The sequence below is a fragment of the Berghia stephanieae genome, chromosome 12, assembly GCF_034508935.2.
Source record: "Berghia stephanieae isolate SIO BIC M18660-M18661 chromosome 12, UCSD_Bste_1.3, whole genome shotgun sequence".
Lineage (NCBI taxonomy): Eukaryota > Metazoa > Mollusca > Gastropoda > Nudibranchia > Aeolidiidae > Berghia > Berghia stephanieae.
The window spans coordinates 27,081,279-27,097,580 of NC_088371.1; the positions used below are offsets into that span (position 1 = coordinate 27,081,279).

Consider the following 16,302-nt stretch of genomic DNA (forward strand, 5'->3'; position numbering starts at 1 on the left):
ACAAAACAATGAATGAAACACTACAGATGAATGAGATAAAATGGTAGTGGCGTTGGTCATTCATCTGTTGTAGTGTTTCAATCATCCTGTTTTTTTTAATAAAGGGGAAACTCGAAATGTTCATTTGATCTGTTTTTATAATAAATTGAAGCTTACATTCAATTTCACATTGTTTTTCATGTCAGGAAAGTACAATGTTTTGTTGTTTTTTTTTAAATGTATCTAATCTCTTGGGTGGACGATGGTCTGAAGTCAGTCATCTATTAGAAGTAACAGGCCAACTCTTCGTTTGACATCGTTACGTACGTGTAGATAATTCAACAAGACAACACTGACCACACTGATCATACACAACAACGAGCATGGCTTACACATAAAACAACATTGTGTGTGTGTGTGTGTGTGTGTGTGTGTGTGTGTGTGTGTGCGTGTGTGTGTGTCGGTGACCACCGTTAGACACGAGAGGGACACAAGAGTTAAATACATCAATGAATGTCATCATCATCATCGTCGTCACCATCATCCATCCCCTCCCTCACCCCGTACTGGACCGCCCTGACTGAGTGTGACGACAACACACACACACACACACACACACACACACACACACACACACACACACACACACACTGACACACGGTCCTACTTATTTATTGTACTGTACCGTACTTCTGCCACACGGGAGACTCCGTTTAATGGGGACGCCTGTTTATATTCACGTTTTTTTTTCTTTCTTGTTCTCTCACAATACGTTGTTTCAAGACAATGTGAGTGTAGTTTTTGAAAGAGTAAATAAATAAATAGATGAATGAAACAATAAAGAGAGTAGGCTTAAGTATATTAATAACGAGAGTAAATAAATAGCGAAGTAAATAAGAGTAAATGAATACATACAAACATACATACATACATGCATACATACATACATACATAGATACATACATACATACATACATACATACATACATACATACATACATACATACATACATACATACATACATACAACATACATACATACATACACATACATACATACATACATACATACATACATACATACATACATACATACATACATACATACATACATACACACATACACACATACACACATACATACATACATACATACATACATACATACATACATACATACATACATAAGTGAATCAATACATTGACACGAAGAGTAAATAAATAAATAAATAAATCAGTGAATTAATAAATTAAACCACACTGTGGCTCTGTGGATAGTGCGACTGTTCTTCTCTCTCTCTCTCTCTCTCTCTCTCTCTCTCTCTCTCTCTCTCTCTCTCTCTCTCTCTCTCTCTCTCTCTCTCTCTCAGTCAGGCGGAAGGTGTCGTGTCAGTTGGATTCCGAGTTCGGCTCTCTGGCATGGTGGTATTTTTATTCTCGTTTTTTCATGTCATTTCTACATACCTCTGGGTGGGGTTCCTGACCTCCCATAGCGGGCAGGGGGGGGGGGGGGGGTACATACTGTGTCTTCTATCCCCTTATATCTGTTTTCCAACATGCTTTCTGTCTTTGTCTTGGAATGAGATTACTTGGTTTTGTCCTCGCCCTGGCCGGAGTCCTAGCAGAGTCAACTGCATAGTTATTGTTTTGAGAGATGATATTATTTTTCCTTGTAAATCATCTCTCTGTTATGTATTATTGTATTTGTTATTTTAAATGTATAATGTAAGCATTTGAGTGTATTCCTCTTTGTTGGATTTTGTGTTTGTGTCCGGATGAGACTTAAAGGTGATCTCAAACTAAGTACATTGATGGTGTGCTCTTGGAATCTACATCTGATCCCTATTTGTACCCAGTTCCCATATGTCTTACTTTTTCTTGGATGCTTTAATTGTAATTCTATAACTTTTTACTATCCCATTTTCTTCCATTTTACTGGCGCTGATATAACCTAAATGTGTTCCAAGCGCCGTAAAACCCGTAAAAACAAAACAACAAACATCTACATAACCTATGTTTCTCATCATTATCGTTATAAGTGCCCGCTGGATTTTATTCAACAAAAGTGATAGCTTTGGCTCTACACTTTTTCTTTTGTCAGATTACGTGCGTACTGTTTATCACCGTATTGCTTAAATTTTAGATTTAAAAAAAATAAATTTGGGTATGCGGGAGGGGGTGGGGGCAGCTTTAAATATTGGAATTTAAAAATATGAATTATATTATGATGTTTTTGTTGTTGCTGTTGTTGTGTTTAGTTGACTTTTGTTTGTATTGTTTTGTTGGGTTGTTGGTTTTTTTTTTTTTTTTTTTGTTTGTTTTTGTTTTGTTTTTGTTTTTTATTTGTTTTTTTGTTTTTTTGTTGTATTTTTTTTTTTTTTTTGGGGGGGGGGGGGGGGTGTTTTATTTTGTTATTTAAATTTAATGCAGTTTATACGAGGATCCCGATTGACAGCGTTGTCACAATTTGTCCGTTCCAGTGTTGGTTGAAAGGCATGCGACGACACGCAAGCGTCAATGGACACGGTAATCCATCATTGAGCTGATGATAGTCTCCCTGTTGTTGGGGCTAGAGAAGTTAATAACTTTGTGGTTTTGGTTTTTAGTGATTACGATTTCTTGCTTGTTGCCAGATGTAGTGATCAAAAGAAGTTAAAAGCCTCAAAAAGAACTACGGAATGTTTCGGGCCAAGGACAACTATACTGTATAGTAATCCTTGTTTCGGGCTTAAAATCACCCTTCAGCCACCAACAAAAACAATCTGTTCGGATGTTACGTTAAGTGTTATCGTTTTGATTGTTTTTTATTGTTGACACGAAGAGTAAATGAATAAATAAATCAGTGAATTAATAAATTAAACCACACTGTGGCTCTGTGGATAGTGCGACTGCTTCTCTCTCTCTCTCTCTCTCTCTCTCTCTCTCTCTCTCTCTCTCTCTCTCTCTCTCTCTCTCTCTCTCCTCTCTCTCTCTCTCTCTTGTTGGTACAAAAAGGTCGCCAAACAGGCCACTTCGACTTGTAATGTATGAAATGGAAATGTGGTTCTATAATACTAATATTGCCTACAAGGGCAGGTTGTAGCTTTGTGAGCGAGACGTACTTTGCATGATAATGAATCCAAAGAACTACTTATAAATGTTATATTTATTTATTTATTAATGGATTTTTTTATTTATCACCACCTCCACCCTCTTAACACACCTACACATAATCTCACCCACACTCCCCCCTCACGGTTCATGGAGACTGTGAGTTAATTATTGATTCATTCTGTAGAAAAGAAGAAAAAAAAAAAAGATTTGCTGTGTACGAACACACTTTGCTAGTCAAAGAAAGAAAGAAAGAAAGAAGAAGAAAAAAACCCAAACAAAATAGCTCCTTTCATCATCTCACTCGACTCAAAAGTGAATTAGCGTCTTGCTCAAGGCAAGCTGACACGAGAAGAATGAAGAAAGAAATGGAAATTCGTTTCCAAAATTTTGTGTTGTACAGTTGTAAGAATCTAAGCCCATTGAGCCAGTTGAAATTGCAGTAAAGGTGCCAAATTCATTCTTCATCGGTGATACGCTGCTCTGAAATGTTTTGTGACAAACAGTGAGTGAGTGGATGTATTGATGATTGGAGGGGTGGAATGGTGGATGAAATAATGGATGGATGGATTGATTGATGCACGTAGGGATGGATGGGTGATGAAATAGTGGATGAATGGATGGATTGATGGGCGTTTGAATTGATGGAGGGATGGGCAGATGAATTGATGGATGGGTGAATTGATGGGTAAATGAAATAATGAATGGATGTATTGATGGGTGGGTGAACTGGTATCCATGGATGGATGGATCGATCGATCGATTGATGAATGGAGAAGGGGGTAGGGGGGTAGACCGATGAGGGGATGAACTAATGAATGGGTGGATTGGTGGATCGGGTGGATTGATGGCAAGGTTGGTGGATAAATTGGTGGATGGATGACTGGGTAAATTGATGAATCCTTGATGAATTGATGGGTGGGTGAATTGATGGAAGGATGAATGGATTCATGGCGGGGGAATTGATGATTTGATGATTGAAGGTGTGGGTGGATGAAATAATGAATGTATGGATGGATTAAAGTAAAAGTAGATGGAATGACAACCACACATTATTAGTGATTAGTGCATGAGATCGAGAGTAATGGCCGGATTTAGATGAATTGATCAAGTTGGTGAGTAAAGGGCGAGAATATTTTTTTTATTTTGTATTTTGTCGAAGTAGTGGGCGTCTAGTTTTTTCAGTCATTCGCAATAGCCTTCTTGCTAATCATTTTGTTCAAACATCTCAAAGGAAGAAGTGGATGGGGTTGGGGTGGAGGAGAAGGCACCGAGTACCGTTCGTATCCATTTTATGAACAATGATTTTGCTTTTATCACGCCGATCCTCGCTTTTTAGCTCTTGATAAAAATATATAAATGTATAATCAAATGATTAAAATTTAAATATATTTTTAAAAAGCAATCAATCAATTTGATTAATGAAACCAAAGCTTAGATAAGCTTTGAGGCAACTCTCCGAAATAGCAAAGCAATCGAACCTTAAAGGGTGAGGCTATTTTTGGTTCCTTTTATCAATTTGGCTACAAAGCACTATAACTTTCTGACATTGTTGAAAGCGCGTTTATCGACAGGAAGTGTCAAAACGAAACGACAACTTGTTTTCGTCTTTGCTCGTCTCCAAACTCAAGTTCCAAACTTTTCTTTTCTTTGGACGGATAAGCAAGCCCTCGCTGTTCAGGTAAGCTGCGTTTACATTTCCTATACATTTTGTTGATATTGAGATGCATCACTGAATGAAATTGCCCAGAAATAGTAAAATATGTCCATCCCCATTATCCAGGTGTGCTGTTTTATTTTTGTTCAGTTTCGATCACGTCATTCAAATTTCAAATTTATTCTAAAGTTTGTTGTTGTTATAAAGATGGTCTTCTTTGTCAAGATTCGTATTGTCTTTCAAAGTATTCTGGTGATTGGAATAATCTTTCACATCTGACGCAGGTACTTCTGTGGAAAATTAGTCATGACTTTTACTCTCTTTGAATTTTCTTTCATTTTCATTCAAAGACTTTGTTTAACTCTTTGGTTTTGTCTACTTTGTCTTTGACTCTTTGATCTTTGTCTTTGTATTTGACTCTTTGTCCTTGGTAATTGGTACCTTTATTATTTCACTTTCATTTCTTTGTTATGTTTGTTCCATGTTACGTATAGTATTGTTTTTGTTGTTTTTTTTCCCCTTTTTTTCTTTTCAATTATCTAACACAACTGGTCCTTTAATTTACTTACTTTGTCATTCTGCTGATGATACTGATACCTATAGCCTATATTATATTCATGTGTAATAAATGTTTTTTTTTTTCCTTTCCCTAATTGATGAATGAATATGAATGAAACCATTCTTATTCTGATCTGTGAAAATGAAAATTGACTCATTCTTGATGATGATGTAGATGTAGCAAGAGAACTAGAGGTCGCAAATGAGAACGCGTTAAGAAAAATTCAAAACCTTTGTTTTATAAGATATTTCTTTTGTACTGTATGACCACACAGCACTTGCTTAATTTAAAAAAATTATGCCTTCTGCCAACGCACCATTAGATACCATCGCCTAGGTAATCCATGAAAGAATATAGATAATCCATGAAACAAGATGTCTGATGTCAACAGGAATTGGAATCGCCCATGTTGTCCAAAGTGAGCAAATTGGGGTTAATATTAATAATCATCTTGCCCAAGGAAAAGTCAAACAAACCGAAAGTGCCTTTAAAAAACCTAACTGTAAAATTTATTTTACATCAATAAATCTCATGGCATTCACATTCTTTAATATGTATGTATCCCTTCTGATTTTTATCCAAGTCCCTCCATCAGTCTGCCTTTCTATCTTGTTTGATATAATCTTATATGAATACATACGGTTACCAGACATTATCAATAAAACGTGACATCACATGTTGTTGGCAAGATCATCTGTTTTAGTTTTAGCGATAAACCCAATTTTAAGTCAAAGTGAAACGTGTCGTAATTAAGTAGCTTAATCGCTTTTTATAAACAAAGAAACTTTGTTCTGTTTTTATTTTTAGCCATGTTCCAAATATGGGTTTGCACTATAGTGTCATTTTTGAAAATTATATTCTTGCAAATTTAGTTCATTTAATTAAGCACTTTTGAATCATCATTGTAGTCATCTGCTCTATCTTTAAAATTTCAGCATGTCTGAACAGTTTTCTAAAGCACAAGACAGGCTCTTGGTCAAGGAGGCTGTTGCAGTCCGTCCATTCAGTCAGGGTAAAGGATTGGGATGGAAGATGATTGCAACCAAGATAGCCAAGTCTACTCACTTGTTCCCAACTCCCCTCAAGGCAAAGGCAACGCGAGAGCGAATTTTATATCTAATGGATGACTACTGTCAAAGGTCAACAGAAGAAGAAGACTGGTAAGGCCTGATTTAGTTAATGATACTCATTGTCATAACGTTATTTCAGTATATCATAAGAATTGTGTTCCCCATATTGTACATTACATACATGTATAACCGACAAAAAAAAATATCTCTAAATTAAAGCTGCTTTAAATACAGCATACAGTAATTTTTACAAAAATTATTCTCATCGAAAAGTAAAATTGAATTTGTTTTCAATGATAGCATTATTAGGTTCTTGATTTCAGTGTTAGGCAGAATAATGGAACAAGTTTCCAATACCATTTCAGCATTGGGAGATCGAAATTTCAGTCGCAAGAGTTCATAAATACATATTATTGTACCTCACCAATGACCTCACCTATATTATTTTTTATCAAAATGTATTCTTTTTTTTTCTACACTGATTGGTTCTTAAATTTAACGATTTGACTTTTAACTCGCTCGACCCTAACACCGACTATATCCGTTGTTTACCTGGGTTACTCTTACCCCATGCATATTTTGAAAAGAAGCAAAAATCTCTAGGATTGAGTGAGTTAAGAAGGATAAATATGGGCAGAATTTCATTATACATCAAAATCTATTTTTAAAATTAAAATCAGATGCATGCCGGAGAAAAATATTTCCTGAAGTTTTTGTTCTTTTTACAAAGCATATATGAGGGATGCCTCATAAAATTTTTGCTATTGTACTAAGTAAAATAGGGTTTTCCCCCAAAGGAAAGGAATATGATAATAATGAATTTTTAAATTTTAATGCTTCTACCAGTGACTCCCTTGATGAAGAACAATTAAGTATGGACCAAAATCTTCAGCAGCTTGTCAGCTTACGAGATCAGGCAGTGAAAATGGCTACCCAGAATCGCTCAGTAAACAGTGTTGAAATGGAGACGGTAATTTTTATTTTTTAAAAACTGTTTTAAAAGATTATTACCACTGGCAAATTTAGAAAAATCTCATAATTGGGTAGAGTCATTGGAATTGTGGTTGAAATGATGTCGCCTTGACGAATTGTGTGGTAATCACCAACACCAAGACTTCTCTCTCTCCCTCCCCCTCTCTCTCTCTCTCTCTCTCTCTCTCTCTCTCTCTCTCTCTCTCTCTCTCTCTCTCTCTCTCTCTCTCTCTTTATTTTATTAATTTATAATAACATACTAGCCTTTTCTAAGAGACATACATTTAAATCAGAGGCTTTAATTGGAATTTGGAAAGAAATTATTCCCTTTTAAGATTTCAAACTTGTAATCGTGTCACTAAGATTTTGTTTTTGTGACCTGATTTGAAGAAGAAATTTGTTTGTTTTTTTTTCTATAAAGGGTATTTATAAAAATCAAGGATGAATTTTTGTATTGTAATTTTAATATAATTCTATCCCGGTTACTTTGCCTTTTGTAGTTTTTTTACTTTAGATAATTGGAGAGACATCAAACAATCATAAATTTTAAAAAATTATGCTTATGTATAGGAAGAAGAGAGAAAGACTTCAGATGGAGAGACAGATCAGGAAATTGGACATCGAGCACAAACAGCAAAGGTAGTGGAAGAAAAAAAAGGAACCAAAGATTCAGATGGTCTTAAAAATGAGACTCAGCAGAGCCCAACTACAACCTCAGGATTAAACGTCAATAAAGGTACGAATCTTACTTCTTAAGTTGTAGTTTTTAAAGCATTTTTTAATAAAGCAATTTGTGTTTTTGGGACAAGATTAATATCATTAATATCTGTAGAATCTGTCATTCCAGAATTAAAATCAAAGAATTTCCCTTGGCAAACTTTATTGAGCTATTGTCCAAAAAAAAAATATGAAGACTGTATGTTAATTTATTTCTGGTCTCTAGATCACCCCGAACATAATACCTTTTGAGGCAATAGATCACATTTCAAAATAAGTTTCAGACTTTGAATTTGTGGGAAATAGATTTCAGGCTTTTTTGGCCTAATCTTGCTCCCATGCCAACCTGTTTCAAAGTACTTTCCATTAGATCTTCCAAACATGTTTACTTAATCACTATTGGTTGGATGGACAAAGGGGTCAGACCTCAAAAAAAAAGAGAGAAAGATGGTAACATAGACTTAACCAAGAACTGACAACAGTCCATTTGCAGGTGACTCAAGTGTCTTATCAATTGACCTGTCTGGACCCATGTCATTGGAATAGCCGTTTTAGAATATCAAAAATAAAATCTATGTCTACATTAAGATTTTACTTTCATCCTCCTTCCAGTTTTACAATGTTGCTTCATCCCAATTTTCCTACAGGTCCTGGTCCTGCTAAAGGCAAAAGGAAGTTGCAAGCGGCACCAAAACAACGTCAATCAAAAGCTGCCAAAGATAATAAGATTTATCAGTTCCTGGAAGAGAGAGAGGCCAAGAGGTTAAAACTGCGGGAGGAAGAATTAGCATTGAGGCGAGAGGAACTAGAGGAAAGGAAGAAATTGTTGCAGATGGTGGAGCAGAGACTGGAGGAGGAGAAGATGATTAGGGAAAATATGTTTAATCTGATAAGTAAAGTGGTGAGTAAAAACTCATAGCAGTCAGAGAGAGGTGATAGCATCAAATCAGACCGTCGGCCTGTGTTAACAATCTTGTCACAATGAGTGCCATTTAATGACGAATTTATATTATGGCAAGTATCCCTTGGCTAAGAAGGTTACAGGGTTGGTTTCGAAAATTTGCAACAGCAGAACTTTTTATTTATTTATATGTCAGTGAGAGATAAATGAAGAAGACCCATTCCTTAAGTCTTCATTTTGAAAGAATGAGAAACTTTAATCTTTGGTGGTTACAGATTTTTTTGTTAGTTGCCTATGATTGGTCTCTTACTCTTACCATAGGATCATTTTCAAAGCTATGTGACAAGAGACTTTTTATTTATACCAAATGAAGAGAGTCAAAGTAAAACCCATTCCTTCAGTCCATAATATGAAGGAATGAGAGCCTATCGCCTTTGGTGATACAATTTTTAATTTTAATGTCATGGCAGGTAGTTGCTATGGTAGTCATCGCAAAACAGATATTTTGCCTTAAAGTAGGACCAGTGTTTTAACCAAACTACTTTAAATGAGTAGAGTGAAGTTATGTGGGTTAAAAAAAAGATGGTGGCGTTTTTATGCACCTCCATTGGAGGTGTATATTAATGGACCGTTATTATGCACCTCCTATCAATGCACTTTTTACGCACCTCCGTTGGGGAAGTTGGTTAAAATACCAGAGTGGCCAACCTTCCCGATTATTTCGGGAAATTCCCTAAATGAATCCACCGTTCCCGATGTCCCGAAACTGCGTTTTTTTTCCCGAAAAAAACCCATCACTACATATGTCCACTAGATGGAAGTAGGCCTTACCAGAACCTGGGACAGCTAGCCCTGAATGTTCTTTCAATTCCTCACAGTAATGCAGCATCAGAGAGGATATTTAGTTTGGTTAGGAAGAATAGAACTGAAAGCAGATCTCAGTTGAGCAATGCCACTCTAAACAGTCTTTTAGTTAATAAAGTTAGGGTCTCCTCATCAAGCATGCCACCTGTCCAATTGACTGACAAGTTCTTGCAAAAATGCAAGAGATCCACCATGGATAGCTTGCATTCAGAAGGCAAATAATCAGTAAACAAAGCCTGTTATCATGTACATAGTGTAAAAAGTATTGTAGTGATGCTGTGGTCTCAATGTGTGTGTAGTTTTTTTAGTTTTAAATTGTCAAGTCATATTTATTAATAGAATAGAGGCTGTGACTTCTGCACCAAATTCAATAGAGGGCATAATGCACCTCCTAAGCTTGGATAGAGGATACATATGTCAAAAGTTACCCCTTTTACTTCCAAGGTTTACAGGCATGTCAACTTAATGTCTGTTTTCATTTTCATTCTTTGTAAAGTATTAAATTAGTATTAGGCTGTGTATTACTTCACTCTTAACATTATTGTGTGGTAACCAAAAATTTTCCCTAATTCAGTTTCTGAAAAGTTGGCCACCCTGAAATACTGTTTATACAGCCCGATTAATGAATGGTGGTTTTCACATCGAAACGGGTGTGACAAGTGATGTAGCCTCCATTACAAAGGCATTCAATCTCTACTGGATGTTACTAGTTTGAGGTGCATAGAGATTACCAATTCAACCTCCATTCTTTGTCAATTGCCCAGGGATTGCACTAACTTGGCCATCAGTAATGCTACTGATCTTTACCCCCATTGTATTTTATTGCTATTATTCCCACCACTTCCTGTATGTCATTTTTTACCATATATTATGATACATCTTAATGGTCAAATATGTGGTAGTGGATGGAACGATAGATATCGTTGCAGTAGTGGTAGGGACGATGATGTGGAGGTGGTGGTTGTAGTTTTTGTGGTAGGGATAATAATTTTAGTGGCGATTGTTGTAGTAGTGTGAGTCACTGACTATAATGATGGTTCTCACATCGAAAGGGGTGTGACGGGTGATGTCGCCTCCATTAAAAGGCAATCAGGTTTAAGAAGAGCATACAAGTCATTCTGTATCAGGATCATTTGCCTGCTTTGCCCAGGCTAAAGAGATCCTAATTGAGATCTGTCACAGGAAAGAAAAAAATGTTTCATCATCTTGGGTACAAACCAAATTAAAAACAATACAATAACATATAGTAGCGTTTTCACTTTGACTTTTCATCTCTAGAAAGTTGAAGGTTGGCAAGTTTTGACTGCATTGCCTTCAACACATTTTTGACAGGAATAATGGCTACAACATCTTTTGATTTAGATAAAATTGAAGAAATCATGAAAACTTGTGCAGTGCTTGCTTCCATCATAGGACAATTTGACGCTGATCCTTCTCATTTTCCTTCCTTGTATGAAATATTTTGTGATATGTGTATTTCATCCAGCATCAAGACAACTTTCCGCTCAGCATCAGACAACGTAGCACACTTTTGTTTTAAATATTGATCATGAATATTTGTATCAAAACCACTTTTCATGGTGAAAACTGATGCAAGTTTCCTAATATGAGAAGGGTGGGGAAGTGTCAAGAATGTCGTCCGCATCATGCTGTAAGTATTTGGAGCTCCAGCGTAAATCTTAAAAGCCCATAATAAAGTTGAATAAGGATACCTTTTCATTGATGACAAACAGGGCTTTATTTGTTGAGCCAAGAACAAGAGTTTTGAGTTTTTAGAATTTGCTTCCTCTTCTATTTCGTCAGTATACATTTCTTCGATGATCTCAACAAGAATAAGCAATTTTTTGTGCACGTCGGAGACATTCATAGTAAGCTTATTTCCATTTGAAAAATGAGATATTATTGTGTCAAATTGGGACCAGGTCTTGAGTGTGGGAGGAGAACAGTCATCCAATATCCAGGATAAGGAAGTTTTTGGTACCTGACCTGAAAAGAAGGAGGGAAAATGAAATATGAATATAAGCCTTTCATTCAACATTAGGATTTTGCAAATTCAATATTCCTATGTTATTACGATGGCTACGATTGAACCCTATTTTCTCCGTGTCCTGAATTCATTCTTCTGAAAAGTTCAAAACAGGCTTGAAGGCTTGTGGAATCTTTTGTTTGAACAGACCGATTAGGGTCTCTTAGTCCAACATCCCAACCTTTTGCACCAACATTGATGACTTTCCACCAAGTCAATATTTGCTCAATGAAAGCAGAAGTTTGAAAAGCACCGTTGACTTTGAGTGCAGCAACCACTTTGTCATTTACACTCTTAAAACGTGCGTAACATTTTGAAGCTGCAGACGGGAAGGTGAAACAGCAAAATAGTTTAATGGTGTCGTTTTCAATATGTTGTTCTTCTCCGCTTCATACAGATCCTTTACATCAGAAAAAGAGCCAACAGTAATATTATCAAAAGATAGCTTCTGGAGTTTTTCTGTAATCCAATTGTTCCTAATACATTTAAGCAAATGGACTGTGTCATACAAAAGAAACCACACTCTTTGATTGTCCAACGGATGAATGCCCTGGAAATTATTAATTGTTTGTTCAAATAATTTAGAGTATTGCTGGTTTATCTTGTGATTGTCAGTTATAGATCCTATGACATGACCACCAGCATTTTCTACCTCACGTGCAGCTTCTTTGACAAGTGAAAACTGGTAAGAGGCAGTAAGTTTGTGTACCGGTGTAATAGATATCATTACACTTGGTCCGGCGTGCAAACATTTCATCATAATGCATAGCATAGAAGATGCCCTTGAGTCTGGATTATTTTTGGCCATTCCATTTAAAATGCCATTTGAAAAGGCTACAGTAGGTCGAATTTTGCCCTCGTCAATGATCAGAAATGAATATTTTTGCTGTGCACAATTAATTTTCTTGAATGTCTTTTCAAGAACGTCTTGAATATTAGTAGATGATATAATATTTTGGATTTTTCTTTTACCAGGAAGAACAAGAACCTCACGAAGGTGATCATAGTTACAATGGGGGTATGATTCAACAGCAAAACAATAGTCAGCAGTAGAAAATTTTTTGTGGAATAAAAGATGCAGTTGTTTGGTCATAAACTTCAGTTTCTGTGCTGTGTCATCCCGAAGAGTATCTACATCAAGGTTTTCCAATGTTGTCACAATTTTGATTGTGTCAGGAGCATGATGGAATGCCTGATTTAAACATTCAAAGAATTGAGAATAAGAACTGAGTCCGTTGTTGGGGTTCAAAATCTTACCCAGTGGTACACTAACACCGTACTTGTAAGCTGATAGTGAGAGCGGTGAGCACAGAGTTGCTTTATTTTCAACAAATACTGACAAGTAGCTCTCCTCGTAACCAGGGGTCATAAAAACACAAATGAATTTATCAGCGGTCCTTGAAATAATAATATTTGAATACTTTTTTTGGATTTCTGTGTCTGGCAAGAACTGAGAAAATGAAACAATTTTATCTTTCTGTAAGAAATATTTCCTCTGAACATCTTTTTTTGTTTGTCGAGGGGCTGGCTTTCGAGAAGGTAAACATGAAGCTGGAACAGCAAAAATAGTTGGGGCATGTGCTGGACGAGTATGTCCTCCTGGAACTATTATCATTGAAGTATCTGATGGCCAATGCTTTTCGCAAATGAAAAACTTACCTGGATCAATCACAAAGTCTTTACGTGGGGGAATAGCATTGAGCCATTTTTGTTGTTCACTTTCTTCTTTTGGTAAGCGAAATACACGGCACTTGTTAAAATCATCATAATTTCCCCTACAGTTGAAAATACCACACTTATTAGGCATCTTGATGTTTTGTGAACATACCTGCACATATGAAAATAATTTGCTAGACAGAAACTATAAAAAACGCAAAATAATCCATCGTCAGAAGCGCAGTAACTTTGCAGCACATAATATATTGGCTCCCACTTTCACTTTCATCAAATTTCAAAACAAACCGAAGAACTGATTATCGTAAATCCGCAATAACAAAGTAGTTCAATGTTTGTGCAATGTTTAATATAAAAAAATTGATTCTATGCAATATAAATATTACGACACACTATAAAAGCTCAAATTCAATATACTTAGGTTCAAAACATCAACGTATTTAATGTGGGAATTAAATTGAAAACTATGGCACTATAATATGTATCACTACGCAGATTTATGAAGTTTTTCAGCGCTATGAAAGAGTCTACGGTCGCACAAATCGATCGCCTTCGCTAGCGAAGTCAGAAAATCAGTGATGCGCGTCCTTGGTACAGGTGTCTTTGGCATCATACTATACAGACCTGCCAACATGTGATTTGCCAATCAGGGATTTTGAGGAGCAAAATCAGGGATTTTTCATCCCAATCAGGGATATAAGGAAAAATGTCCCATTGTTACTTTTTTCCTGCTCACTGTATTTCTTTAGTTTTGTGTTGGTTTATCCCATGGTTTATTTATTTCCATTTTGCAGTCCTTCGTTCAAAAAAAAATTTTATAAATGTTCCAGCGCCCTCTTTGGTAGTGGCTGTGCATCGCAAAGGAAATTTTTGCAGCGAAAAAATAGTGGCGGCCTCAAAATATCATTGACATGTGTCCAAGAAATTATACAGACAGGTGAAAAGATATTCCGGACAATCGTGCCCAGTCTAACAGCAGAGGACAGTCTACCGTCAAACCACTTCATGGACTTGCTGCACATGCAAACGATGGCAACAGTCAAGGCACACACGCCTTTTTCCATCATTGAAATACCCCTTCTGATCACATAACAACATTGATCAAGACCATCGCCACTGTCTATATCATAATGATATTAGCACTGATGTTTCAATGCACGAACGTCACTCAATGTGAGGGCCTTGTTTTACTTTTTATTTATAAGGTGAAACTGTTCAGCATTACTGTGATTCAGTCCCACAACCTCCTGTCATTTGGAATCAAAAAAAAAAATCAACAAAATAAATAAAATTAAAAAAAAAAAATTTTTTTTAGTCAACAAAATAAATATTACAATTGGTATGATCGAATTCTAATGGAAAAGATGCTCTTTGAAAGTCAAATATCTAAAAATAGGGAGGAAACAAAAAGTGTCTTGTAATTCAAAACTGCCTACTGCACATCTCTGGTGCTGAGGGAATTACAGGTGCTTAATCGTTGAACCAATGCCGATTTTAACTGTATTAGTAGGATGGATAAATACAGCAATAAATCAATAGTCTAAAACCATGACGTAACTATAGTACTCTAGTCGGCCATGTCTAAAACCAATTCAGATTTACGCTTGATAAAAATCTGATTCACATGCCAAAAAATGTATAAATTTCACCATAGTCCATGACATGCTATTATTTGATCATGACAGTTGAGAGATTTCTCAAATCTATTGCGATTGAATTTGAAAATGGTAATTGCTGGTCAGTTTGAATAATTTCTGACATTCAGAATCATTGACATGATTTTTATTTTCTTCAATAAATCAAAAATAGAAAAATCTACTGAAATGAACAAGAATGGATACATCTTGGCTGGGGACGAATTTGGCAATGACAATCCCCATAAATGAGCTTTTTTTTTGTTGTCTTTAATTTCAATAATTAAAAATGATGGCTGCATTATGTCACTAAATGATGGGAGTCATCTTTGCACGTGTAATAATTTTCCAATTAGACAACTAGAACTGTAATAAGATTGAAGATTGTATCGTGAAATATTCCCAACATATAAAGATACAAGCTTACCTTTAATGCATCCTTTTGACTCTCATTAAGAGCTTTACTCTTGCGCTCCTTCATGAAGATGTCAATGGCATTGGGGTGGGAGTGAGCCAAGTTTATCTTTTTGATGAAAAGACAGTCTTTCCTGTCATCGTAATTTATGATAAATCCACCTTCACAGCCCACTTTTGAGGTTCTAAAAAAAGACCAAAAATCAAACTATAAAAATATAACCCAATAAAATTGTACAGGGGTTACATTATAAAATGGGAATCCCTGTACTGTACCTCAGTTTGTAGAGCACTCACTTCACATGTAAAGCGACCGAGATTTTTTCTGATCACCCCCGTCCACCCAGCATTGATTGGGTAGCTGTCTGTTAGAACATTGCGGTATACAGATTTGCCCTGAATTTAATTTTATTTAAAAGTTAAGATGTTAAATCCACGTGCTGCCTTGAAATTTTGATTTACCAATTTCTCATTTTTTAATTATCCAAAGCTAAATGATACCCTATTTTATCCACAATCAAAAGATATACTAACTAAATTGGCATTGATTTAAAAACAAACTACACCAAACGATCAAGTAATTAATTCCTCCTGAAGAAAATAAGACAAAAGTCATTAAAATCCACCCATAAACAAAAAATGGCTATGGAACTTTTACCCAAAAATCGGGTCACAGCCACTGGACCATTTATCAGCTCCCTGCTGGAGGGCCAAATGGACATTAACCATTTACCAAAGTACCTAG

At 35.9% G+C, this 16,302-nt stretch overlaps 2 protein-coding genes across 3 annotated transcripts in view; both read left to right on the forward strand.

The window, feature by feature from the left end:
- Positions 1–16,302, forward strand: part of LOC144958107 (myc box-dependent-interacting protein 1-like) — a 103,832-nt gene that overhangs the window by 40,495 nt on the left and 47,035 nt on the right. The gene's annotated exons all lie outside the window — the stretch shown is intronic.
- Positions 4,638–14,814, forward strand: LOC144958323 (uncharacterized). Its single transcript, XM_078890228.1, has 5 exons — positions 4,638–4,750; positions 6,221–6,445; positions 7,202–7,325; positions 7,898–8,063; positions 8,692–14,814. Exons 2-5 carry the CDS (start codon positions 6,222–6,224, stop codon positions 8,961–8,963), a joined length of 786 nt encoding a protein of 261 aa, XP_078746354.1. The 5' UTR covers positions 4,638–4,750; position 6,221; the 3' UTR covers positions 8,964–14,814.